The sequence below is a fragment of the Epargyreus clarus genome, unplaced genomic scaffold (genome assembly GCF_041222505.1).
Source record: "Epargyreus clarus isolate Ecla_fem2 unplaced genomic scaffold, WU_Ecla_fem_2.2 ptg000023l, whole genome shotgun sequence".
Lineage (NCBI taxonomy): Eukaryota > Metazoa > Arthropoda > Insecta > Lepidoptera > Hesperiidae > Epargyreus > Epargyreus clarus.
Window position 1 is genome coordinate 8,861,902 of NW_027332230.1, and position 25,878 is coordinate 8,887,779.

General features: G+C 37.2%; 2 protein-coding genes across 4 annotated transcripts in view; one reads left to right on the forward strand and one right to left on the reverse strand.

The window, feature by feature from the left end:
• Positions 1-12,408, forward strand: part of Rab3-GEF (Rab3 GDP-GTP exchange factor) — a 38,013-nt gene extending 25,605 nt beyond the window's left edge. The window contains exons 29-41 of the mRNA XM_073085796.1: positions 480-642; positions 930-1,267; positions 1,970-2,111; positions 3,043-3,170; positions 3,971-4,096; positions 4,884-4,925; positions 6,992-7,064; positions 7,149-7,195; positions 8,625-8,822; positions 9,085-9,261; positions 9,961-10,158; positions 10,970-11,061; positions 12,160-12,408. Coding sequence (XP_072941897.1) covers positions 480-642; positions 930-1,267; positions 1,970-2,111; positions 3,043-3,170; positions 3,971-4,096; positions 4,884-4,925; positions 6,992-7,064; positions 7,149-7,195; positions 8,625-8,822; positions 9,085-9,261; positions 9,961-10,158; positions 10,970-11,061; positions 12,160-12,274 — 1,839 coding nt within the window. The 3' untranslated portion in view covers positions 12,275-12,408. The remainder of the gene's footprint in view (positions 1-479; positions 643-929; positions 1,268-1,969; positions 2,112-3,042; positions 3,171-3,970; positions 4,097-4,883; positions 4,926-6,991; positions 7,065-7,148; positions 7,196-8,624; positions 8,823-9,084; positions 9,262-9,960; positions 10,159-10,969; positions 11,062-12,159) is intronic.
• A 4,227-nt stretch (positions 12,409-16,635) lies between these two features.
• ocm (over compensating males) lies at positions 16,636-25,032 on the reverse strand. 3 transcript variants are annotated; one of them, XM_073085666.1, is made up of 5 exons: positions 24,864-25,032; positions 18,659-22,666; positions 18,402-18,522; positions 18,042-18,167; positions 16,636-17,676 (listed from the first exon to the last, which is right to left on the reverse strand). In XM_073085666.1, exons 2-5 carry the CDS (start codon positions 22,651-22,653, stop codon positions 17,470-17,472), a joined length of 4,449 nt encoding a protein of 1,482 aa, XP_072941767.1. In that variant the 5' UTR covers positions 22,654-22,666; positions 24,864-25,032; the 3' UTR covers positions 16,636-17,469. The 3 variants fall into 3 exon arrangements, with proteins under 3 accessions (XP_072941767.1, XP_072941766.1, XP_072941768.1); XM_073085665.1 differs by having other exon boundaries at positions 24,756-25,032; XM_073085667.1 differs by having other exon boundaries at positions 25,006-25,026.
• Positions 25,033-25,878: the final 846 nt, after the last annotated feature.

The window sequence follows — 25,878 nt, forward strand, 5'->3', positions numbered from 1 at the left end:
CTTGGCTTTTACTGTTAGTGTCTTGTGTGTTTACTGTTAGTTTTTTAGGTTATATTCGGGTATTTTATTATGTTGGGCTTATACCGTTTTCGACATAACGGTTAGCATATACGCCTAGCTGTCATGTACATAACATATTGTGTTCTCGTTAGAAACTTGAGTTTTTTTTATAATATCAGTAAAATAGAATTCTAATACAAGTAAAGCATTATAAGGTATTTATTTTTTTGTTTGTTTTATAACATGCATGAAGTAATATACTTGAGTTCGATTAACAATTTATTATGTTTCGATTTGAATTAAATTACATAATGAAATTACCACCAATTAAAAACAATAATAGCTTAATAATAAAAATAAATTAACATCCCGCTAAGTAATGACATGTTAGCATTGAAGTATAATGTATTTAAATTCCATATAAAGATGCTCTGAAAATTGTATAATATCTATATTTTTCTAATACGTAATGTACGTAGGTCCGTGGTGGAGGTTTGACTGCGGGTGGAAAGCCTCGTGCTGCCAGTGTATTCTCCTCCAAGTCTACTACGAGTACTCACAAGCCTACGGTGGGGGTGCCCACTACGTCGCCACTCACTTCACCCGATACTGCGAGGACCTATCTCTACCAAGGGCTTATTGGTAAGAGTTTATGACCTAGGTATACAATATTATGTAATGGAGGTTGGCGCTAAACGTTGTGCAGATGGCGCTGCATATGAATACACATAACATGTCATACGACAAATACATTAATAATCACTTTAATTATGCGTTTTACTTCACTTAATGTACATACCAAAGTAGCAGTCATAATATAGAGGCTAGGAAGGCAAATATTAACTGTTCATTCACTATTCTCCTTTCTTAGCACTACACAATACGTCTATCATTATACGAAGTCACGATACCGAGTATTTTCTTTAAAGGTAAAGAGCGGTCGAATCTTTGGGACCAAATGCAATTCTGGGAGGATGCGTTTTTGGACGCAGTCAGCCAAGAACGAGACATGATCGGCATGGACCAAGGCGCGACCGAGATGATGGAACGCTACAAGTGTCTCAGCGAAACTGAACGCAAGCGCTTGGAACACGAAGAAGATCGGCTTTTGTCAACAGCTTTATATAATTTAACGGCGGCCATGGTGCTTTTTGGCGTGGAAGCTGATATAGTTCGGAATAAAGTGCGGCGGTTGCTTGCTAAGAGTCACATTGGGCTTATCTACAGCCAGGAAGTCAACCACCTACTTGATGTTGTTCATAATTTGGTAAGAATGCACATAACGTGCATAATTATATTCTGTAATGTAAACTTGTAATATTGAATGCTCTTAGATTACATATGAAAGTGACATATTTATCTCGTCATCTTGTATAGTGGTAAAGCTTATGTTAGTATTTATTGAGGTTCATTCAAGTGAAGATGCGTGAGCACAAATTGGTCAAATTGCTTGTATCTAACCGGACCCAAGATTCTCCAATTGAATTGACATGTAGCCAACATGTACCCTGACACATCATTAGAAATTTTGACTTATAATCTATAAGACAAAAAGCCCTAATTTTTGACTCTTCGATGACCCGCGTTGGCATACCGATCTTAGAGCGTAAACGTAAACCCAAGTTACGGCGCCGTAACGTGCACCGAGCAGTCGAATTTCGGCGCGCTGTAGTAAACTCACGGCGGCGGGGATAACTTGCACTTCGGCGCCGTTTGGCGTAGCGGCGAAGTCTACGGTGCCGTAACGTGGGTTCGTGTTCTCCATCTTACACGCAATGGGTTCCGGTTCGGTCACCGACGGTACAGATATATGAATGATGAATTTAGGTTTCCATCTAGGTCTGGGTATTCATTTTTGTGCGTCTATGGCACCCATTACCCCAGAAAAAAATCTAGTGTGGGACTGTGTGTCTAGCAAGGGTTACTATTTGATTTCTTGGGTATATTTAACTATCACGATGTCCAACAGCACGGCAACGACATCTCGCTGAAGCCGCTGGGGTCGCGGCAGCTGCGGCGCGCGTCGTTCACGGTGCACGAGCGCGACGCGGCCGGCGACCTGCGCTTCCTCGAGGTGCGCGACGACGGCCTCATCCTGCGCTCCACGCAAGGTGCGACACGCGGCCGTGTAGTGTAGGCGCGGTGTAGCAGCACACGACCACACTCGCCGGAGCCGCTGGGAGCCGCGGCGGCTGCGACGCGCCTCGTTCACGGTGCACGAGCGCGACGCGGCCGGCGACCTGCGCTTCCTCGAGGTGCGCGACGACGGCCTCATCCTGCGCTCCACGCAAGGTGCGACACGCGGCCGTGTAGTGTAGGCGCGGTGTAGCAGCACACGACCACACTCGCCGGAGCCGCTGGGAGCCGCGGCGGCTGCGACGCGCCTCGTTCACGGTGCACGAGCGCGACGCGGCCGGCGACCTGCGCTTCCTCGAGGTGCGCGACGACGGCCTCATCCTGCGCTCCACGCAAGGTGCGACACGCGGCCGTGTAGTGTAGGCGCGGTGTAGCAGCACACGACCACACTCGCCGGAGCCGCTGGGAGCCGCGGCGGCTGCGACGCGCCTCGTTCACGGTGCACGAGCGCGACGCGGCCGGCGACCTGCGCTTCCTCGAGGTGCGCGACGACGGCCTCATCCTGCGCTCCACGCAAGGTGCGACACGCGGCCGTGTAGTGTAGGCGCGGTGTAGCAGCACACGACCACACTCGCCGGAGCCGCTGGGGTCGCGGCGGCTGCGGCGGAAACTCCCAGCTAATCTTCTGTAGCAACAACAACCAACAGAGTTTATTTGACAAAATAACATAATTTTGCAAGGTTTTGTTTGGTTTGTGGAGTTGTGGAATTTCCTTAGCATACACATTTTACTTCGAATTATTATTAAAAATAAGTAAAGTCCGTATGTGAATCTAAAACACCAAATGGATGGTTGCGAAGATCTAAATTAGAAATCATTATGTAGGATTATTTCTAATATTGCAATAAAAATTGTGCGCATTGAATACTTACCAATTTTATATTTATTGATCTCTTTTTATTTCAGGGGCAATCGTAGAGCGCTGGTGGTACGAGCGACTGGTCAATATGACCTACAGCCCCAAAATACGAGTTTTGTGCCTTTGGAGGAAGAACGGTGGTCAGACACAGCTTCATAAATATTATACTAAGAAGGCATGTACACTTTAACTAAAATATAACATCAATAGATAAAGTCTACATAGATCATCCTTGTTACTGGATTATTGGAGATGATAAAAAGATCAAAATTTCCACATATTAGGGAAATATGAGTATTTTATCTGAGGGGGTTCATCGAAGAAACTTTTTTTTTCAATCTACTCATCAGATTGTTCCGGTGTCCTAATTAAAAAAAACATCACCATAATATTTTTTCCTTTTCGAATACTTACGGTTTAACTTAGTTCCTAACTCTGAAAAAACAAATTCCACCTGTCTTCTGCAACGCTTATTTTCACTCAAATTTTGATTACCATATTCATATTCATGTGATGATCGCAATGATATATCGTGAGTGACTTGCTTAAGGGGAAATTGGTTTTTATATATGTGATAGAGGAGTAACAGACTGGCATGCAGTCCACCTGATGTTCAGTGGCTATTGCCGCCCATAGACATCTGCAATCATCCCCAGATAGGATTAGATATTCCTACCTGAGGTCGGTCACAGATGCGCCGCTACCTCTGAGGACTAAAAAGTATGTCTCTCTTACCACACCCTTCGAAACCGAGACACAGTAGCACTCCACACCCCTGTTACTAGGCAGATATAGGTGTGGCGGTGATGCCGCTGTAGTCGAACCACAAAGGGTTATACTACCTTCATAATCGAAGTTGATGATGTTCGTGTATATTCCAGTGCAAGGCGCTGTACTACTGCATCAAATGTTCGCAATGGTATATGGCAAGTGCCTTACTTAAGTGGGGAAGTTGATGATGTCCGTGTGTTCCAGTGCAAGGCGCTGTACTACTGCATCAAGGAGGCGATGGAGCGCAGCGGGCGGCGGCAGGACGCGGCGGAGCTGGGCGGCGAGTTCCCCGTGCAGGACTGCGCCACCGGCGAGGGCGGCCTCATACAGGTGCCCCCGACCAACCTAACCTAACCTAACCTAACCTAACTTGGACAACAACTATTTAATACGTACCCCCCCCCCCCATACCCCCACATGAACCGAAACCTACCCTTTACAATAATAGTTAAATTTATATTATAGAAAGGTAGAACCAGTATACAGATGCCCACAGTAGCCCCACATGGACTAACCTAACCTTGACGATAATAATTAAATATAAATTATAGTACAGTAGAACCAGTATACAGATGCCCACATACCCCCACATGGACCTTTACCCTTGAGAATAACGGTTAAATATAAATTAAGGAAAGCTGATAGAATAATTATAGTTTAGCCGGATAGGCATCGAATGTAAGGTCCGAATTCCTATAGAATAGACAAGTAAAGCAAATTCTTCAAACAGGAACACATTGTTTTTGCTGTTCGAACCCATACATACCGTATGTATACATATTTTTAATTTATATAATTTAATTATTTATTTACCTAGCGCTGTTAAAACTATTTTGATAGAAATAGCGGTAAAAAATCCAGAACTATGTACTTACCGAATGGATCGGATTCATTCTTTCAGCTTATGCGTGAGAAGTTTTAAAAATAAATCTCTTATAGGTATATTTGGGGTTGGTTAGAAAAGTCCATGGAGTCTATTAACAATTGGTTGCTAAGTAATCGAAATAGTGAGTTGATAATATTTTTCTTCTTTAAATACATAATGTTCTATTTACATTCGAAATCTATTCAAATGATGTAATCATATCGATAAAGGTCAACTTTTTCAATTTTCAAGGTGTGCATGGAAGGCGTCGGCCTCCTATTCCACCACAGCAAGGTATGTTCGATTTTTTATTTATAATTTTGTCAGCTTCTTATATACTATGTATCGATGTAATACCAATACGTTTAATAATATTCGGTCTTGGTATTATCATTAACTTCTCAATCAGGTAAGATATTTGTCAATGTAAACGCTTGACTTTGGTATACGTCTCGATAATTTTAAAACAATAAAGTGCCGTTCGTCTTCGACGGCGATCTGCGAAGACATAATGTCGGTTGCAGAAATGCTTAATGTTTCTGTATTGTACCGGTGACGTTAACGCATCGCATATTACCTCCGTTCATGTTGTACACTTCCTCTATCGACGGAGAAATGTCAACTTATATTTCCCAATGTATTTTTATTATCAGCTACATCGCAGAACAATATTTATAATAGCTTAGTCGATGCCCCGAAATAAACTGTTACAGTTTGCCTTTAATTCCTTTATAATATTAATATTCTCAGATGCAAGGACCACTCAAACTTTCCTATTTCATATTTTCACGTTTCTTTTCTTTCGATTCTAATTTTTCTTTTATATTTTTTCTGAATATATGTATTTAAGTAGACAAAACAACACCGGCCGCCACCACGGCGGCCGCCTCTTCCGAATCGTCGTCAGATCGACTACAGCTTACGACCGGTTGACAATTTGTTTTGCCCTATCTTTCTCTTTTACTACTTCGATGTAATAGCTAGATTTTATTAACATTTAAGATTGACCGTTGTCCATCCGATGTCCGCATACGGTACGAGTTGTGCATGCGCTATAGTGTGCGATCGCGCGGGCGCGGCGCCGCCGCAGGAACTTTTGAGATGGTCCTTGACACGCGCTCGCCCGCCCTCTACTAATTACTTCTTTTTGTCTGTTCTACCCTTCCCGGACACGCCGAACCCGCTGCGCTGAAGGATTTCGAGGTACTCAGTGGTTCATAACCTAGTAATGGCTGGCTCTTACGATGATCGACACCGCCCTCCCGACCTCACGAATTCAGCGCCGCACGGTGGCCGGTGCCGGTCGAGGTCGGAGGGGTTCACTGTAGTTTTGAGGCTTACCGATTGTTTTTAGCCGTTGTTAGCGTTGTTTTAGTTCTCCCGAGTGCGGCGAGCGCCCGTGCGCGGTCGTGCATGCACATAGATGCCCTTTGTTTATTATTTGTTCATTATCGCACCCGACAGCTTGCATTCGTTTCACGGATCGTCCGGCGAGCGGTCTCGATCTCTCACTAGCACGTTGTGCCGAGATTCTGTCTCAGTCGGTCCCCAGCGTACCGGTCCCGAGCGAGCGTCACTCGGCGCTAGAGCTTAGCGGACGCGAGTCCCGAGGTCAGTCGTAGAGCATCCGCCATCTCACAAGTTCTGGCGCGGCTCCCTCCGCCCCGCGCCCGCCGCCGCCCCGCGCCGTCCCCGCCCCGCCGCCGCCCCGCCGCCGCCCCGCCCCGCCCCCGCCCCGCCTGACCTCGCCGCACGCCCGTCCCGCCGCACGCCTCGCCTGTCCCTGAAACGTCTTGCTGAACATTCCCCGTGGCTGCTGAATGGCGCGTTCGATAACTTTCACCGTGGATGTAAAAAATTGCATCTCTCGATGCGATAACTTTATTGAAACGCTAAAAAATGTCGTGTCATAAAGTTTTTGAATCGAGATTCTCGCACCGCATTATTTTCCTATTGCATGGTTGCGGCAAAAACGTCACAATATTTGCTTCCTTGGTTTGCTAGTAGTTACATTATAATTTGGACAAAACGCATTCGAATAGCTTTAGTATTTTGTGCATATTTAGAGATACATATTGGCATTGCCGCTTTTAGATCTCTAACGAGATTTTCCAAGTAGAAATTGATCGCAACTAGATACAGTGTACAGGTTATATTCTCTGTGTTTAGCTAAAAGGTTAATTCCTCTTATACCCGCAAAATTATTTGCCTTTTTTGTATAGGAAACACTGAAAACACAACAATCTGCCCCTGTAAATATTATGCTACGATTTTTCCGTGCACTGCACATGTGCACATAGTTTTGCACTTGTATTTTCATGAAATGGCATTTTTCTTTAATATTCAATAATGCTTTGCAGTTCTTTGTGCGGCTCGATCACATACGAAAGTGCTTCACACAAAATGGCGGTATCTTCGTTTTAGAAGAATTTAGTGAGTACATATCCATGATCTACTCTATCAAACAACATTTCAAAATACAATAAAAAATAACTATTGTTTTTCTATAAATTTCAGATCCAAAGACGAGGCAGATAATACAGAGAAAGTACAAATCTATTATGGTAAGTATACCCCGCAATACTGTATTTAACGCCATCTATTTCACTTTATTTTGTGTTTTCGTTTTATTGACTCTTGTCTTATTTTATAGGCGGAAAGAGTAGTGCTTGATCTCCATCGTTTCTTCTCCATATGGCTTTCTCGGTACTATGTAGTCGAGGCCAATCGAAATGAGCCAAATTATGCACCTTACGTTTTATAGCTCACCCCGATGTATGTACCTATACGGTGACTTTTTTATTTACTTTTTCCATTATTCGCTTTGCCAATGTAAATCTTTAGAAATTAGAATATTTTAACTTTTAACAATAATACTAATAACTAACAAACTTAATGAATTAAACTGCTTTAATTTTAAACTAACACTATGTAAAGCTTGTATTAATTACTGAAATGCATCTTATATAATATTTTGTCATATTTTTTTGGATATGATTTGTTAATTAATTGACAAAAAAAAATCTTTAAAATATTTTCCCAATAAAAAGAAAGGTAAGGTAAGGGTTTTAATTATTAATTGGATTTCATTCGCTGCCTTGTATGACATATAAGTAGGTAAACTGTATAACACTCATGTAGGCTTCCCTTGTTAAGTGATCAATATAACCAACCACTTACAAGTATATTTCTGAATAACAGTAGTGTAAAGCGCTACTGTACTTAATTCTGGTTCCGATTTGAGGGGTGTAAGGGAGACAGGTTATCCCAGGCTTTCCATCTTGGACCTCAGGGATAAGAGGCCCGACCTTAAATAGAATCTGGGATTTAAGTCAGGTGTCTATGGGCGCCAATAGCCTGAGCATCAGATGGACTGTGTGCTCGTTTGCGATTTAAATATTAGGTATAAAAAAGAAAAGAAAAGAGCAACCTGCATTCATGTTAGAATACAGAAAACTATGGATGAAAAAATATTAAACATTTTTCTGATTTTTTCCAAAAAATATGCCACTTACCATTACTAACAATCGTAGAAGTTTATTTAGCATATTCAATATTTCACAAGTTAACAACTTGGTAAGCTTCGCAGGTTTAATATGTGTGTATATATTTTATTATAAAATTTTTCGATGTTTCCTTTTCTATATTTCCGTGTTTCTTCTTTACATTTTCTTATTTCTTTTTGAAACTTTACAACTCTTTTACTATATTCAATAATGTTATATTGTTTTCTTTGGATTTTGTACACAAATTATATATAACTTTTTATATTTACCTAAGTACTTATTTCATAAATTAATTTTATTGAACACTTTGAGTCTATCAATACTGATTTATGTCTATAGTCTTTCATCCGCGCTTTATTCAGTACTTAAAAATGAAAAACTTTCATAAAAAAAGATGAAATATGCTTAAATCGGTTAAGGAATAAAAAAAAACTAAAGAATACATATATTGAAAAGTTGATATAAACGTAAGTTTGCACCATTCCAGGCGGACCAAATCTGCTATGCGGTGCTGTGCGTGTTCTCGTACTTCGCGGCGGGGCAGGAGCAGAAGAAGGCGATCCTGGAGCAAGCGGCTCGTTTGCCGCCCGCCGCGCCCGGCGCCGCCCCCGGCCCCGCCCCCGCTGCCTCTCCGGGACACGCCCCCGGACCTGGCGACACTACCGCCGCTGTCAGGAGTCAACAGGTACAGAGTATTCGATGACAATCTTTCAAGATTCCGTACTTCTAGATCCTCTTGGTATATATATGCACGTAGGATATTTTAGGATAGGCTAGGCTATTGAAGTTTTATCCATATAATTTGTAATTTACATAGAAGATAGAAGTATGGTACTTAAGTACGTAAGTATCGTATCAATTATACTGAAGTATGTTTAGTTGTTGGATTCTGGACAATTCCGACATAACATATTTGAAAGTCAAATCATTATAATGTTCGTCATCAGGTGGACAGAACGGATAGCCGCGTGGGCAACGTGCAAGCGGCGCGCGCGCAGGTCGCGGAGGGGCCCGACAAGCGCGTGCCGGGCGAGCGCCAGCGCGCCGCCCCCGGGCCCGGCCCCGCCCCCAGTCCCGCCCCGCCGCCCGCGCAGACACCGCGCCGCACGGACCAGCACCAAAGCGTAAGACCTTTTTTTTTAGCTTGACGCTCGCCACACCGTCCTATGCACGACAGTATACGACCACACATACCGCCGTCCTTCCCGGAGTCGTTGGCCGGGCGGTTCGAGCTCCCACTTTTGCCGCCAACCCCGAAAGCTCCTTTTAGTCGCCTCTTACGACAGGCAGGGGATACTGTAGCCCTATTCGATAAAAGCGTAAGACCTACATGGTACTTAACATAGTGTACACTTGATTCATTTACCGTCCACGTGTAGTACCTAATAGTTTTCAGCTATTAATGCTGTACGTTGCAAACATGTTGCGTATTTGCCATGGATTTTGGTATTCACATCTGTTGATAAACAGCCAGCAATTACTCTCGCAGGAGTGCGACAAATTAGGTTTGATTATTACTTTTACCCACGACTTTCAATTATTTTGTAATATTGTGTGGAATGGTTAGCTTAGCACAGCTTAGCTTGACTTAGTTAGGTTAGCACAGCATTTTCAATAAAATAACGTAACGCACAACACATTATTTTGTTGAAAATGCTGTGCGAAGTAGCTTTGGATATATCTCAAATCCACCAAAAGCTGTCTTTATTTACATTTAAATAAAATTATCGAAATTCATTCAATGAAAATAGAGCGATCTTACAGTGTTACTACCTATCTTTCTCATTGATGTTGATCAGTCACATCACAGAGTGGTCTTACAGTTACAGAAGCGAGCTAGTGTGGGAAGCGTGGAGAGCGCGGCGGCGGTGGGCGGGGCGCGCAGCAGTCCGCCGCGCCGCCCTCCGCCGCCGGCCCCGCCCACCGCGGCCACGCCCGCCAGCCCGCCCTCCGCGCCGCCGCCGCGCCTAGCACGAGCGTACTCGCACGCCGCTCCGCCGCGACCGCACGACCCGCCGCACGTTAGTATTGTATGTCGTAGTCATTGTATAATACATTAATATCCTGTATTACATTTATTAAACTATTCCGGCTGACATATCTTATCAAGGTCTACCGGCAATTAAATAATCAGTCTTCTTCAATACGCTTATCAATTGACGTCCTGCTTGGATAGAGATACAAGTTTAAATCCGAAATCCTTCTAAAATGAGAGGGCTTAAGCCACAATTCATTACAAATAATGTATAGTTCATTACATACGCATAACATTAAACTATGAAACGAGCATGCAGTCCACCCGATATTATGTGGTTCCAGTCGCCCATATACATAATGTAACCAACTCCACATACAACAGGGGCTCGACCTGAATGTGATCTGTGATACCTTCTCAGTGGAAACATTGTCGTTCTACTTGGTTTATCACAATATTATAAATCCTACTTAGAATTAAGTCCGCCTATTGTACCACATTTTATTGGTCAATAAAGTTTTTTTTTTATAATATAGGAGTAGCAGACGAGCATACAGTCCACCTGATAGTAAGTGGCTACTGCCGCCCATGGGCATCTGTAATCAACCCCAGCTAGGATTAGATATTCCTACCTGAGGTCAGCCACAAATGCGCCGCTACCCCTGAGGACTAAACTGACCTCGGAAAAGTATGACACTCCTATCACACCCTTCAAACCGAAACACAGCAGCGCTTAGCACTGGTGTTATGAGGCAGAAATAGGTGTGGAGGGCCGGAGTCGAACCACAAAGGGTTACTACCACCTTCAAAAAGTATAAATAAACAAATAATGTGTGTGTGTGTGTGTGTGTGCGCAGGTGCCGCCGCGTGTGTGCGGGCGCGGCGGGCCGCCCCCCGCGCTGCCGCCGCGCCAGCTGTCCGCCGCCGCAGACCTCACCACCGCGCATAGGTACTGCACATTACTACGATACATACGTACCAAGCTTAATACTAGGCCACTTGACATGTCGAAAATGCACATTTTACATGGCGACATTTGTACGCATTGGTAAGAGAGTTACGTTTTTTTTTTGTTATCGGGGACGAAACCTTCAAAAGGTACCCTATACCGTGGGAGCAGCACGGAATTATGTGGGACTTTTACCGCTCAAACCCCCCCCCCCCCCCCCACCCCCGGTGGCCGTCCTCGGCGCTGCGTTGAGGATTCCAGGATCTCCAGGTAACGCAACCGGAGTCCTCTAAGCGCGTTGCCCCTCCTTCAGGTGAGCACAAGCTCTCCACATCCTCTGGTGTGTACAACGTCATGCGGCCACACATACCGCTGTCCTTCCCGGAGTCGCTGGCTGGGCGGTTCGAGCTCCCACTCTTGCCGTCAGCAACCCGAAAGCCCCCTTTTAGATACCTCTTATGACAGACAGGGGATACCGTAGCCCTAAAAATGCCTGTTTCACTATATAATTTTTATATATGATATTTATGCGACCTGTTTCATGTGAACATTTAGCATTCGGTTATGAATTTATGTGATTGTCTTGGAGGGCAGTGGGTCCTGCAACGTACGCCCCTTTCGACATATAAGTGATAAATTAATAATTATAAATGTTGAAATCCCTTCCCAAGCCTCATTAAAGTTTTTAAAAGATATCTGAATGATCTGTAAAAACCCGATAGTTCTTAGAACGGTTGGTGGGGTTTTTTTTCTTTTTGAATGATTCATAGCAATTCTTTGAATGTAATTAAAGTGATGAGTGGTGAAGGTAAGCGAAGTAGAACTGGAGGATAGGAGCTGTTTGGATTACATTGGTCTTTTTACTTTGCATATATTTCGTTCTTATAGTCCACGCCAAACTACTAGTCCGCTCTGAATATAGAAACGAGTCGCGTCGAATAGCAAATTATAGATATTATTAATACAGCGCGGGACCTCCCCGGCACCCGACCGCTGTTGCCCACGGGTACATAGCTGCGGAACGTTGCTATGTACCCGTGGGCAACAGCTTATAAATACACAATATTATATATTTCAAGATAACTTAATACATTTCAGGCCGTCGTCGAGTCCGGTGCGGCAACGGCAAGCGTCAGTTAGTATGGCGACGTCTGGAGCTGCCGCCGGGAACAACCCCTTCGTGATCCCGCGCCGCTCCACCGACCGCGAATAACACGGGGATGTTTTACATTAGTCACTCGACAATAGGTCGCTACCACTGTAATCAAACTCAAAGGAAACACGTTATTTTGCAACTTCAACATTCACTCGCATTTAATAATGGAATTATTAATAAATGAATACAGATGAAAACAATTAATAAATGAAAACAATTCAGAATATAGTTATAAAATTCTCATACAAACCTCATACGGAAAACATACGTGTAACGCCAGTCACACAACTATCGATTAAAATAAAGTCCTTTTTTGTGTCATGTGTTCCTCCACATTACATTTATACGTTTATAATGATTAGTTTCCTTTAATTTTAAGAATTTCTCTAATAAGTATTTTAGTATTAGAATGCAAATTCTTAGGGAGTGATAATTTATTTTCAAATCGAACACAGTTGTAGCCCTTTGGTTGTAAATAATGTGCATTACATATTTGTAAATTACCATTGATTCAAATCAGTTGATTATGTCTCCAGTGTTATAGTAATTCATCTGGATAATTATGTTAATGTGTATATATTTTCAGACCGCGAGTAACATGTTAGTTCAATTTAGATAGTAAATATTATAGCCACATTGACCTACCAATACAAACAAACACGACAATTACTGTAAAACGACAAATCATCAACTACCACTACCTTATTATCATTTGGCTGGTTAAAAACTTCTCTATAGTAATAATATATCAAACCAACTTTTTCTCAATATTTCAATGAATATTATTTATGATTATAACTGTTATGTTGCTGGATACTTTTATTTTAGCATTTACCAATGCATATCAATTTTTTCATCTGAGATTTTTGTCCAATCATCGTACATTCAAACTGACGCACGCTCGTGTGTTCGTATTGAAAAATAGTATACGCGTGGCGCACAGACAATGGCGCATAGACAACAGTTGTTACAAGCGCGGCACTCGAACAAAAAATTTTACAAAATAATTTGAGCGTCCATACGGAGCGGACACTCGCTGGACATGGCGCATAGACATGCGCATGTGCGATTGGTTGTTACAAGCGCGGCGCTCGAACATTTTTCAAAATAATTTTAGCGGACACTATTTGATCAAGTCTCTTTTTTTATTAGATCAACCTATGACACCAATAACCTTAGCGTGATACATTTAAGTAAATATTCATATAGGCTCCATTAGAATTGGTCGGCGTCAAGTAGAAAAGAAGACGAAAATCTTATAAATAAGGTAAGGCCGTGTGTGAATATTTACTAATATCATTTTACTTGATTGATTGATGACGATTTTGTTATGTTATGGCTAGTTATAGTTATGTTTTATTAAACTAAAAAACAAAATTGTGAATACATTAAACTTTAATTAATAACATCAAAAATTAAAATGAAGACTTCGGATTATCTCAGTACTTGACAGTCTAGAATCAATATAATATGTTTAATTTAATTATAAATAGAATCGTGATGTTTCACTAATCACCGAAAATTAAACACTTAACTTTAAGTTTGTATCACTAGTAAAAGTTCTCATTTTAAGAATTGCCTTCATTTCTCTACACAATGCATTGTTTTAAAGTTATCCACGTATTATTTATTGTTGGCGTCATTGATATGTATTGTCTGTTTGTACCACAACCACTAGTATTATTCATCATAAGACTATTGCTATGATTTCTAACTTACAGTAGGTACCATTTTATAATCTGTATCGATTATCCATAAAATATTTATTTGAAGCCCGTTTTGTTCATAATTATTTAATATTGTTTTGGTTCATAGTAGAGTATCAATTTATGAGCTTATGAGTTATCATGGACAATGTTGATTTCTGTAAAAAAAAAATCACTTCAACCTTGTATTTTTGACAACTAGAATTTCTGTCTAATTGTTTTTATTAACTCAAGATATTGGAGTAGTTGCATTACTCAAACGTTTCAAGTTACATGATAGGAACTTTCATATTTTGTAATGCACAATAGTTCGTAACGTAACTTAAATGGCCCTTAAATATAAATAAGCGTTTTTGAACCTCTCGGATCAACTGAAATATATTCTATACATTTGAACTTAACTTTTGGGTATTAGTGGATATAATAGTTCATCCTATTCATACCTACATACCTTTATTGTATCGCATTAAGGTACTACCTGTCATAATGAAATAACATTCAAGAAGCAAATGGCGCAAAAAGGTTCAGAAACGCTGTAACAGACAATATTATGACGCCAATGTATAGCTTTTTTATTAGATAACTCGTCCAATATAAGTAGATTAAAACATTTACATATTGTTCCGACCCTGACATAACTATAGGGGGTCGACAGATTGCATTACGCTTGAAATGTTATCCACAAGATAAAAATATATTTTTCATAATAAAATAACATTTATAATGGCCGTTTATGCGGTAGGATATGAGAGATATACATGCCATTGTATAAATAATATGTAAATTTCGGTTAGTAAAACACTGCTTTAATATCTACCTGATTATGAAGATCAATAAATTAGCAAAAGGAAATATTTTTGTTTTTTGTGTTAAATTCATTATAGTTTATTTAAATTTTTGTTCGTCGTATAGATAAGTATTTGATTCATTACAGAGAAATAATTATTATATATATTAGGATATACTAAACTTGCATGTGCATGCATAATAATACATACCTACTATAAAACAAAAATCAGGGTTGTTTAAAAGTATAGCTATTTTATTTGAATAAATGACATTAGATCCACAAAGAAGTTTTTTTAATGTGTTCCTCCTTTAAACTTATTATAAAAGTTATCCTATCATCGTATACGATGGGGAAAGCTTATCCATGTAAATGGATAGTAGAACCAATATTGTACATACGATTACTGAACTTTGAGCAAAATATAAAATTAATATACAAAAATAACCAAGAACAGATTGTGCCAATATTTTGTGAAAGGTTGAACGTTGTTGCCGCTGCAGCGTAGTGCACAAGAACGCCGCAAAGTCCTAACTTTCACAGAATGCTTAGTACGAGCACTTTATTACTGTAATAAGGGGTTTGCGGTGCTTTGGCCAAGTGAGATGTTTTATTTCTCTTGAACTTTCATTATGCTTACAAATAAACAGCGTACCATAACACTAATAAAAGATTTTTCATTACTTTGTTTATACACCTTAACACTTACCACGATCGTTATGACCAGATTATGAAATAATAAAACACGAATAAACTAAAAAGGTTTTAATATCACAGATATACAGACTAATAAAAAAAACTTAAGTTTTCGTAGCATGTTGGAATATAAACTAATTAACTTAATTAAAATAAAACAGTCTTGAGTTAACACTACATTTAAAAGAAACTCTTTGAAGTATCATATTAGACCTAACAATTTTAGTAGGTCCTTAGGAACTTATCCTGTCACGCAAGCTTGCGGTCGCATGCATATCTGATCGATTCTTATCAGCACGCTTATCTCTTGCCTCCTGTTGCATATGCAAGTATTGTGCCCGTCTAGCGTGCAACAAGTACCCGACTCACCAAGACGTTAATAGTGGCAGAACCCTTTGCGGTTCGACTCCGACGGCACCACCGCCACACCTATTTCTACCTAATAACAGCAGTGTTAGGAGCGGCTGTGTTCCGGTTTGAAGGGTGTGGTAAAGGAGACAGACTTTTCGGAGGCGTTCCAGCTTAGTCTTCACGGGTAGCGGCGCATCTGTGGCCGACCTCAGGTAGGAATATCTAATCCTATCTGGGGTTGATTACAAATGTCCATGGGCGGCAGTAGCCACTTACCATCAGGTGGACTGCATGCTCGTCTGCTACTCCTATATTATAAAAAAAGATAATGCAGGGTTAATTCATGCATGCGGGCGTATACCTGACTTTACCTGAGTGACAGGAAAAGCTTTTATCGTCCCGAGTTTAATAAACATTAAAAATCACATTACACATGCATGTGTTTTTTAATGTTTATTAAACTCAATAACACACAAATATTTTTAGCATTTAACGTTACTAATCAACGTTTACATATACTTGTACACATACTAAGTTTTTAACAACACAGTACACGACACGAAGTCCGTTTTCTAATATGGCATCTAAGTTCCAAGGATATGTAATATAAAAAAAAAACAAACGATTTATCAGAACTTAATATTGTACCTAATCAACGCTATTTGATTATGTGTGGACGCTTAATTTGCGAAAAATAACACTGCGCGATAAATCTTGATATATTCCCTAAGGATATTAGTTTTTGGATGGTTTTTGGATGATGTAATCGTCAAATATCAGAGGAGGATTCTTGGGATTCAAATTTACATAATGAGAAGCTGAATCACCTACTACTACTTATATATCACAGCATTCACATGTTGTAAATACCGTGAGAACTTACTTTATTAAAATAGTAACTACTTGGAATTTTTGTACGTTATATAATCCAAATAGTAGTATTTAGTTAAAACTTAATCGAAATAAAAGATGTAACTAAATCGTATAGCATAATAAAGAAATACTGAGATCTACCACAAAAATAGTTACTTATCTACTTATCTAATGATACCATTAGCCGCATACATAGATATAGTATATTTACTACGCCGTGATAACATAAAAAATAATAAAAATAATGTATATTTACAACGATCACGATGAAATGCTTTAAATGGTCACACACCGTTGCATTATAATTACTGTCATTTTGAATATGCTGTCTTGTTGTAATTACTTCTAAAAAAATATACCTACTTAATTTTGACTTTTACTGTAAAATGTAATTTATTTCATAACTTTACTTTAAAAACTTGTGGTATACTTACTAAAATATAATAGGTATGTGACTTCTCTGACAATGCGAATGAATTATACAATTGAATAAATAATGAAGTCGGTTAAAAGTAAGATGTGATAAAGAAATTAAATCTTCCGTTACCCAATGCGACTCTTATTTTAGGTTGTTGTTTTTGACATTTGACTACGGATTAGAAATGTTATTTAACGAACTACCCCCTATCTGTAACTTGACTTAGTTATACATTTAAACTATTTAAAGTTACATTACGCATCACATCACCACATTACAACATATAGGAAAAATACAAATTGCAATATTGCACTTAATACAAGGAATAATATACTAAAGTTCTAGTACTAAAGTAGGTTATAGATAAATGGAAAAAAGCTTTAAATTTAAAACATTAGTTTACAGTTCTTATACTAAACATTTAAGAATTATTAGTATTCGATATAATACTTCGCAGTCGGTCACTGATTTGCTGTCGGACATCATTGGACATTTCAGTTAATCTGTTAGATATATCGCCTTTTCTCATGACGACCTCGCTCCATAGTTGTTCATGATGTTCATCTAATAACTTACTTTGACTTTCTAGCTTGACTTTCTGTATTTCAGCGTCATTGCTGTTTACAGCCTGAAAAAATGTTGTTAAATGGTAAACATATAATACTAATATAAATAATCACGTGGTACTATAAAGTTATAGTATTGTACGAAGGGACGTAACTTCGATTATCTTTGGATACATACATTATAATTTTATATGTCAGAAAATAAACAAGCACATAACTAATTTTGAGAAGCAGTAGCCAGGCTAGGCAGTTCTTATGGTATGGAATACACCCGTGATAAGTAAGTCATAGTGTTTTCTTATTAGTATAAGTATGTTAGATACATGAGAAAAAATAGAAAGCAACTAATATTCAAAGCACGCTTAAGCAATTATGCAACAGTAAAAAGTTCAATAAATATAAGTTTAAAAAAGCTTGCACTTAATACCATCTCTGTTTCCTCCTGCTTTATTTGGATTGGGGACATCGTCGAAATACGTATTATATCATCATTTGAAACTTTTTTACGTGGACCAAGGTAAAACTTGTGTATAAGTCCCTGCTTCGTTAAAACCTGGTGAATACAATTTATCATTGATAACAAATAACGTAAACGAATTTAACTAATAAGTAGAAAAATAATAAACAAATTAACAGTAATACTGTATACATACGTATAAACGGATAATAAACACAGAAATTCTTGACCCAACTTCATTGGGTTGCAAATTACTCACACAGAAAAATGTTGTTTGTTTTCTACTGTAGATTTAATACACATTTCAATATTCAAAGTACTTATACTTACGAAATTAGGTCCCAAGTCTTCTTGTTTCAACTTTTGTTTATTTTTTAAATTCTCTTTGGTGACCTCTACGTACCAATGTGGATTGGTATGCTTGGGTATATAAACTTTTCGAGAAAGTACTCTGAAATTTTTTAATTCGTTTCTTGTAAAAATCAGCATAGAATAATATATCTTAAAATAAACAATAATTCAATGCAAGGTAATAATAATTTTTCATGTTATATGATGTGCATAAATTTTATACCAATAATACTTACTGATTAATTTTTGCAAATGCTGCTTCTTGTATATAAAATTCGGTATATTTAAATCCTGGAAATTCAAAACTCAAATGCTCGTTCGCATCTAGTCTTCCTGAAATCCATCCGATATTTTCTATGTTTTTACAAACAATGAACACATCTCTACAAGAATCTTTCTTTGAATTAGTTTCTACGTTACAGTAATCTTCATCATCAGAAATAACATATACACCAGGTCCCGGCTCAGTACATTTCGCGGAGTTTGCAAGAAACTGTTCGATATCCATTTGAATTTCACTATCTTCTTCATTATAATTGTTGCTTGTGGATGACGATGTACAACTTATTTTATTTTCGAGAGACCTTATATTGATTTCTTCAGGTTTTAAAATAAACATACCACCTTCTTTAGTTCCGATTTTCCTAGGAGAAAGCTTGTGTTGCGCACTGCTCGATTCGAGGCATTCACCTACAATCTTAACTTGAGGTGCTATTTCTGCTATTGGTCTTTTAGAATGTAGCGTTGACATTTTTTGAATCATAGGTTTCGTAACGGTCTTACTTGATTGTAATATGACAGATGAGGATGTAGAAAGCAAAGGGTTTTCAGTTAAACTTGTTGCGTCACAATCTTGTGAGAAGCTTTTATTTATTACAAACGGTTTTCTAGATACCAAGTTTTGTTTTTCGACTGGTATTTGCTTTAGAACTCCAGATGATGTAAGATGATAAAAGTTATTGGTTTTTGCTATTTTTATAGGTTTTGTAAGTTTAATAATTTTCTGTTTCTTGTTTCCTTGCACGGAATTTATAATTGATTCATCTCGATTAAAATCATCTAAAACTTGTTCATTTTCTAGATTAACATACGACATAAAAGATAGAGGATTATCAACCACTCGTGAATTATCAATTTTGTTAGTTGTAATCCATACTCCCCTAGACCTCTTATTGCCCATATGTGAAGGTGATTTTACAGTTTCTATTCCCAAAGACTCATTCTTTTCGTATGGTCCTATAAATACACAATATTCATTTGCATTAGGTATCGCATAAATACCGAACTGAGGATCGCTCTTCCCATCGTTACATTTCTGTGAAGACAATCTTACTGTATTATCTGAAATTCTAGCGACGTTTATTGCATTAATTATGCTCTCATATTTTACAAAAAAACCTTTTTTATAAAACTGAATTTCTTTAAAATCATTTTCTACAGTCATAACAAACCATTTTGACTTATCTGTGTTGTTTTCTAGAGGAATTAATAATGGTGGTACATCGGTAGTTGGTTTTATTGGTGAGCTATTAGTAGAATTGTGTATCGGGCCTTCATTTATTTCTATAGAAGACTCATTAAAGGCAATCTCGCTATCCGTACCTCCACTTACTTTTGTAACACTACCAACAATTTCCCAGCAAAAATCTAACCCTAGCAATATACAAAATTGGTCTTTTAAACCATCTAAGTCGTTAGTTATTATATTTTTTACACTTGTAGGGTATTTGTCATAATCAACAATATTGTTTAAATCAATACAACTATTGAAGAAAAGATTTTTGTTGTCTACTGCCAAAAATAAACGAAATGGTTTCTTATTTGAGACAAAGAAGAAATTTTTTCTGTCGTGATATCTTTTTAATATAAAATCCCAAGGATAAAGAGCAACTTTATCAGCTTTTGGCGGGTCTAAAGTTTTTTTGAATTTACTCTTAATAAGATTCTGACCATACATGTTCAGAGTTGGCAACAACCATGATTTTATATTTGTATTGAGAGAAATATTATTAGATATTGGTGGGTCATTTTGAGTTGTATCGTTTCTTTGATTTAATGGCTCCTCTGTCTGATCTGGAACTGGAGACGTAGACAAGTCAATAACAGGAGGATCAACTGAATCTACTCCATCCATTTTTGCCTTTTTTCTATCATCTAATTCATCATCCCTTAATTGTATCATTCTTTTAAGTAATCTGGTGTCATTGCTTTCCATTTCTTGGATTTTTTTGTTAATGTTTGAATAATGAATATCACTATATTTTCGTCCTTTATATTTTTTCGTCCTTGCACACTTCTCTTCAAAACTTTGTCTAGGCGAGTCATGTGTTTCGTCACAAAATAACAATTTTGCATCTACTTTCTCTATCTCATGAAGATCTGGCCGTATGCGTGGCCTTAAAGGGTCATTAACAGTTAATTTATTATTTTCAAGAGTCAGGTCTACTTCATGCTTTTCATGTTGAGGTAACTTAATGCCTTCATTATTATTTTCTATATTTTTCGTAGTATCGTTTGGAATATTAATCGACAACCTTTCTGTAAATTTACCTTTACAAAAACACTTGTACAAATTGTGAACCATACACCAGGGTTCAATATTTCCACAGTTTAACTTTATATCTAATACCGACAATATTTTTTCGGCCTTCTTTTTTGTTTTTAAGCACATGTTACTGTAAAAATCAGCATATTTTTTAGGAGCTTTCCAATTTCTCTTTTGAGATGTCAGTAAAATACTTTTCTCACCCGACAGTACAACAGTTTGATGAAACTTTTTTTCCTCTTTTGATAAATTTGAATTTTTTTCTTTATCTAAATTTACCAATCCTGGAATAATATCATCCTCTAAATAGGCACGAGGATTATATTTTGAAAAGTCGCACCTACATTCAAACATACATTCGACGCGACCACAATGGTTTTTTAAATTAATAGGTGTAAGTATAGAATCACATACACATCCTAAACTACAAAACGATTTACCACATGCATCAAGTTTTTGTTTCTCATCTATATCGGATAGCCTGATTATAGTTACATCGAGCCTACGCAATTCTCCTTTGTGTTTAATTTTATCTCTCGAATGGCTAATAATACCAGTAGCTGTATCATCTGCGTCAGTACCCCTCGGCAAATCTTCTCCGCTATACATGTTATCTTGCAGTAAATTAATTTCAACGGATACCAACATGTCATTCAATATACTTTTGACTTCTTCAATTATAGTTTCTTCTTTCTCTATATACGAATCAGACATTGGTTGTAGCTTTGTGACTAAATGTTCATTACCCATTGCTTCCACACCATGTCGCATCAACATTATACGTTGATCATGTTTGTAATTTAAGTTAAATGTTATGCAACAGTCTTTATTTAACTGAACAGCACGGCCATTTTGTTCAGTTCCTAAGGTAGAAATCGCAAATTCTGCCCATTTATCAGATATAATGCCATTTACATCCCTTAAATTATTTAAAAAGTTTGTTATGGACGTTTCTAAAGGTTTACCCAATTCAGGCATTACATCCAATCCAGTACTTGGGAGATGCGCCAATTTAATATTTCCTATATTATATTTCTGGTATGAGAGGTCAAGGTGTTCTTTCTTGGAAAGTGGACCTGGCTTGAATTTTACATTTAATGAATGTTTTAGTAATTTTTTCCTTGCGGTTAAACTTGTTTTCTTAATCGGCCTGTGTAACAAGAACTCTCGTTGGGCACCTAAGTCGTACTTAGAAATAAACTTGATTTTTCCTCCCTTACTACCATTTACTTGAACACATTTGCCATTGTATAACACATACTGAGATGGATGTGCATGGTCATCAGGATTAATATTTGTTATCATTTGCCATGCCATTCTAGATATTGGCTTGTCAGTATTTAACATATTTCTAGCCAATAATTTAGTTTTCTCGTTTTTAGACGATCCACCTCGTATTTTACGCAATAATATACTTTGTTGTTTCTCCAAGTCATTTTCTAAGGTACTATAAATGTCTTTCTCAAACAAATCTCTTATGTTTCTTACTGTTTTTACTTTGAATCTTATTTTTTTCTTTGGAATGAAATATTTGTCAGTTTTTGGCACAAAATCGCAAGGCAATTTTGAAGTATCATTTATTACCAAAGGAGTGACTGGATCCACTAATAATATATCATAAAGATTATTGTTCAATTTATTATGGGTTCTTGTTATATCTGAACTAAACACTTTGTTATTTTCCATTTCTTCTTGTTTACTGAAAAAAAAACATTCGTCAATAAATTATTCTTCGTCGAATATAGTAGTACCTACTATATGTACAGTTTTATAAGTTCAACAAGTTTTATATTTTTGTAGTATCAGGGATCAAGTCAATTATTTACTTAAAATACAAAAGTAACAAGCTTATTGGCAAAATCAATTCTACGGTAGAATTAAGTAAACTGTAAGTGAATAAACTGATTTCGATGTCGAATTAAGAAGGTTTTAAAGTCCCACAAAATATTATAATACAAAGCGTACATCATACATATATACCTATAAGGGTAGCTTTTATAGTACAATAAAATGTATCGTGAACTTGGTTAAATTTTGTTATGACAGAGAATATAACTGATTTAATATGTAGACACGCTGCTGCGATTATACATGCCTAGTTAACGTGTAATAAAATCTTTACAAAATACTACAGATTTGCAAACTCAAGAGCTTACATAACTATTCAAATAAGTGTCCATACGTATAACTAGAGTTGAGTAACTCAGATCTGACCCGGTTCAAATATTCAGCTCACTTATAATATGAGTTTGATCTGCAGATCAACCCCAAACAGATCAGATCTGTTCAGGTCGCGGTTCACGGCGTTTCGTGAATCGTGAATGTGAGTTATTCTTTGATTCATTATGCAATTTTAACTTTTAACTCCTAGGCTATAGAGTTTAATATCAATAAAATGTAATTGGTGCGCCATCTGTTGAGGTTTTGTGAATATCTCTTTTCGATGACAGTTAGATCAGCTAGATGGCACTTATTTTATATGTAACTCAATCAGAATTCGTTTTAATTCTAGCTTTCATCATAAGATGGCGTTTTCATTAAATAATTCTTACTGGTAAATATCGACTGATCAATTTAATTTATTTACTTAGGAAAATAAATAAAACCGATTTATAATCGTCACAATATTATGTATCAATAACTTTCTAACTGACTTTATCAACTAATAATAAAAAACATATTTTAATTCAACAATACTAACAATACTAACTTCGATAAAATAATAATAATTACAGACATTGCTTCTTGTATTTGACATTATTCAAAACAAATAAGTCTCAAACTAATAAACTTGATTTACAATCCCGCGCCATGCTAACATCGGCAAGCTCACGAGCCATGACTACCGTGAATCGTTTGAGCTGTTTGAACCGTTTGAGTCGCGTGAGTCACCAGATCCAAAGACACGCACATTCGCAAAACGGGTCGCGAGTCATGCAGTTCGTTCAGATCAAACAGATCCATTGAGTTAATTTGATCTGATCTGTGAGCCGATTCATAACTCCGACTCAACCTTATGACTAGCTCGCGCGATCTGTTTGAGTTACCCATGTCTACGTATAACCAATCGCCATATCATCATCACAGTTCATACACAGAATTTTGTTTCGCATACGATTGTAATTAGTTACAAGGCAACTCTATGATATGATGGTCTATTATCTATGTCTTTGAATGAAATACAAAACCACCTTTAATGAAGCCGGTTTAAAAATTAATAAATGTACCGACAATATTTAAACTTACTACAAAAAATAAGGGTTAATTATTAGCACATTTTGCGTACTGCCCCAATTGTTTAAAATATGTAGTCTGTGATTTACTTGTTTAGTGTAATACATCGTGACCACGAAATGAAAATAACTTAATTTATAAAACAACGCGTTCCTAGATAAATTGCTTATATAATATGAATAAAATATATCCTACATTTCGTTTTAAATCACATGGAAAAGTATATGTAGAATTATCGATTAACAATCTACGCATAATCTACGTTATGTCGATTCCGCCATCTTTGTTTTGATCATCAGCTGGCCTGTGACATTTTATCATGATTATAATAAATGCATGGTACTATTATGCCTATTGGACGAATGTAATTATTAGTTTTATAGTAGCGCATTAACTCATACTATATCTAATTCTTATGTTTTCCATAAACTGTTACACTGACACGAAAATATTAAAGCACTGATCACCGAGACCATAAACAAAAAAATCAAACATAAAGTAATAAATCAAAAATAAAGTAGGTTCTTACTTAAAAACCGAAATTATTTACCTACCTCTATTTTAAAGAAATTAAATGTTAACAAGTGCGATGTTAACTTCAATCACGTGGTACATAGGTAACTCAAAATGGCGGACTTTAAACATAATGAATAAGATCTTACGTTATCTTAATCTATTTTAATCACTTGCCAAACAAATATTAATGTCTTGTCACGTGTAATAATTATTCACTGAAGGTCTATATTGCGATTTTTTTATATATTTATGATTTATTTACACGAAAAAGCGAAATTCAATTCTTACACGTAGTACAACCGGTATGTATCATAGACAAACCCACAGAAAACCTATACTCGACAAAACGATGAAATCAGAAATTGTTTCATTATTTTTGTCCACAGAAAAAAAAAAAACATTTTATTGTTTTCACGTAACTAAAATATAGTCTGTAGTGACTATTTTGCTGATATCTACTTCATTAAAAAATGTATAAAGTGGATTATGAGTGGATTATGGTAATTATAAGAATAGAATAAAATGAATTAGGTACTAACAATATTCAACTTTTCCGGGACATAGGTATATCTTATTTTTGGGAAACACTAATTTCTAATTAAAAGTCGAGGAGTGATTAATTTTTATCAAAAACATTGATCAGTATCTTAAACAGAACAGAACAGTATCTTAAATTTAAACCTTTAAAATGAACATTATACTAATGTGTGAACTTTATATTTCTCTTACCTATATATGTATAAAGATGTGTTCATTGTATTGTATTGATTGTAAGCAGTAAATATAATACGACTTACGTATAAGAAGACTATAAAATCTATGGTATAACCTCAGAGTATAACAATTCTGTCAATTTTGAGCGTTTTTGACATTTGAATTTTCTGGATAGGGTAAGGATAGATCTAAATTTTAGGTTACGAAGTAAGTTTTTATAGCTTAGTAGTTAGTTCTTTTACGTAATCCTAATAATACAGACGATAATTTGACAGCCATTTTAGTTCCTTTAATAGTACTCTACTCCTTAACATGTACTTTTTATAAAGTTGAGAATTCCACTATCATCATATACGTATTCTAGGTGAATTATCCATCATTTAATAATATAATTATGATTAATTGACTGATTTTCAACGCTATAGGAACACAAGTTTCTAATTTTCG